Here is a 2,500-nt window from a genome sequence, read left to right as displayed (position 1 = left end):
AGACTCCATGTAAATAATCAGGACTTTTAGCGTGTATAGAGCCAGCATATCTCCACCAGACTCCATGTAAATAATCAGGACTTTTAGCGTGTATAGAGCCAGCATATTTCCACCAGACTCCATGTAAATAATCAGGACTTTTAGCGTGTATAGAGCCAGCATATTTCCACCAGACTCCATGTAAATAATCAGGACTTTTAGCGTGTATAGAGCCAGCATATTTCCACCAGTCTCCATGTAAATAATCAGGACTTTTAGCGTGTATAGAGCCAGCATATTTCCACCAGACTCCATGTAAATAATCAGGACTTTTAGCGTGTATAGAGCCAGCATATCTCCACCAGACTCCATGTAAATAATCAGGACTTTTAGCGTGTATAGAGCCAGCATATCTCCAAAAAACTAATATGATGCCCTTTTACCACAAAATATTACGATATTTATCTAAAAAATGTTACTCTAAAAATGACTTTCCTCCTCAAAATATTACATTATTTATAAAAAATAAATAAATACTAAAATATTGCGACTTTTTCTCTTAAATGTTTGACTTTTTTCTTAAAATATTTTGAATTTTTACTTTTTTCTGTTATTGTAACGGACACATTCCTTCATGGCGCAGCTGTCTGTCACTCAGCCACAAGCCCCGCCCCGTGCACTGACGGACACACCACTCAGCCAATCACAGGTCGCAGAGGGGGCGTGGCCTCGCTGGTTCTCCCAGAGGTGAAACCCGAGTCCGGCTGCTTTTGTCTCAACTTTTCTGTCCACTGGAAGTTTAATAAACTGGGAACACGAAGTCACTGGAAACACTGGGAGCCTCACACTGGATTTACTGCTCTGGCTGTGCGTGTGTGCGTGTGTTTTATATCTGTCGGAGTGTGTTTTATCCGCGCGTGTGAGAGTTTGTTTTCGGGATCTCCAGCACCTCCAGTTTCACCGACCCCTCTCCGCTCCCCAGGCCGCCTCTCAGAGCTCCTATCCCGGCCTCGGAGGCAGCCGCGCCCCGCTGCCCTCCGCTGGAGGAGAACAAAGTCTCCGGAATCGGATGGAGGGATGACAGAGAAGAGAAGAGAAGAGAGGAGGAGTGGCGTCAACGCACTTTAACCCACTTGTGCTGCTTTTTGCTCCTAATTCCAACTTCCGAGGCGTCCATCTTGGAAAAGTTTCCTTCTAACGTTACTTCTTCATCATCCATCAGGCGGATCCTTAAGTCTGTTTTTGGGCTCAAATGAGGCGCGCGCGAACGGCCGAGAGCGAGCCGAGCTGACGTCATAGCCAGTGATCGATAGGACCTATCGGCTGGGTTCGGCTTGTGTTCGGCTGTGTTCGGCTGTGTAGTTGTTTCGTGGTGGATGGAGGGTGAGAGCGGGCTGCGGGCCGCTGTTGCCCCGGGACGGACCTCTCTCTGCGGGCTGTCGCTGCTGCTCCTCCCGCTGCTCCTGCTGACCTGTTGCCGGGCGGAGGAAGGTAAGAGGATCGATACTCACAGCTCTGGTACTCTAAAAAGTGTACTTCTACTGCACTGCTTGATGTATCTGACTGCTCTCTCAAAATATTATGGTTTTGACGTTTTTTTTACTTAAAATATTTTACTTTTTTCTCTAAATATTGCGGGTAGGATCACAGCTCTGGTACACTAAAAAAAAGAGTAGCCTTACATGATGTATCTGACTGATTTCTCAAAATAATAATCACTTTCACCCTAAATTTGTAATTTCTGTATTTTCCAACTTGTCCGACTCTATGTTCTCATGGTTCTGTGTCTAAGTGACTGATGTGAACAACAATCCCTGAAACTGGTCCAGTATTAAACAAGAAACGAGCTGTAATGTAACCCTATCACCAAACTCCACCAGACTCATTTCAGATTCATTTTTAATACCTGAATAATCAGGACTTTTAGCGTGTATAGAGCCAGCATATTTCCACCAGACTCCATGTAAATAATCAGGACTTTTAGCGTGTATAGAGCCAGCATATTTCCACCAGACTCCATGTAAATAATCAGGACTTTTAGCATGTATAGAGCCAGCATATCTCCACCAGACTCCATGTAAATAATCAGGACTTTTAGCGTGTATAGAGCCAGCATATCTCCACATGTAAATGGGTGAATTAAGGGTTTATTTCAACCAAACCAGAGTGGTGATTGTTGGAACAGTGGAAAGATGAACCAAGACGGCTTTTGATAGTTTGATTTAGTTTCTGTCCACTTTGAATGAAGTGTGATTTACGATGATAAAAGTCCTGATTATTTACATGGAGTCTGGTGGAGATATGCTGGCTCTATACACGCTAAAAGTCCTGATTATTTACATGGAGTCTGGTGGAAATATGCTGGCTCTATACACGCTAAAAGTCCTGATTATTTACATGGAGTCTGGTGGAAATATGCTGGCTCTATACACGCTAAAAGTCCTGATTATTTACATGGAGTCTGGTGGAAATATGCTGGCTCTATACACGCTAAAAGTCCTGATTATTTACATGGAGTCTG

The 2,500-nt window shown here is 43.8% G+C and overlaps 1 protein-coding gene across 2 annotated transcripts in view; it reads left to right on the top strand.

Annotated features, from left to right (window-relative positions):
* Window positions 1-1,215: 1,215 nt before the first annotated feature.
* ephb4b (eph receptor B4b) overlaps window positions 1,216-2,500 on the top strand; it is a 29,053-nt gene continuing 27,768 nt past the window's right edge. For both annotated transcript variants that reach the window (XM_078244756.1, XM_078244755.1), the window contains exon 1: window positions 1,216-1,470. In XM_078244756.1, coding sequence (XP_078100882.1) covers window positions 1,356-1,470 — 115 coding nt within the window. In that variant the 5' untranslated portion in view covers window positions 1,216-1,355. The remainder of the gene's footprint in view (window positions 1,471-2,500) is intronic.

Source organism: Sander vitreus, unplaced genomic scaffold, assembly GCF_031162955.1.
Source record: "Sander vitreus isolate 19-12246 unplaced genomic scaffold, sanVit1 ctg297_0, whole genome shotgun sequence".
Classification (NCBI taxonomy): Eukaryota; Metazoa; Chordata; class Actinopteri; order Perciformes; family Percidae; genus Sander; species Sander vitreus.
This window is presented reverse-complemented; position numbering and strand designations above follow the sequence as displayed.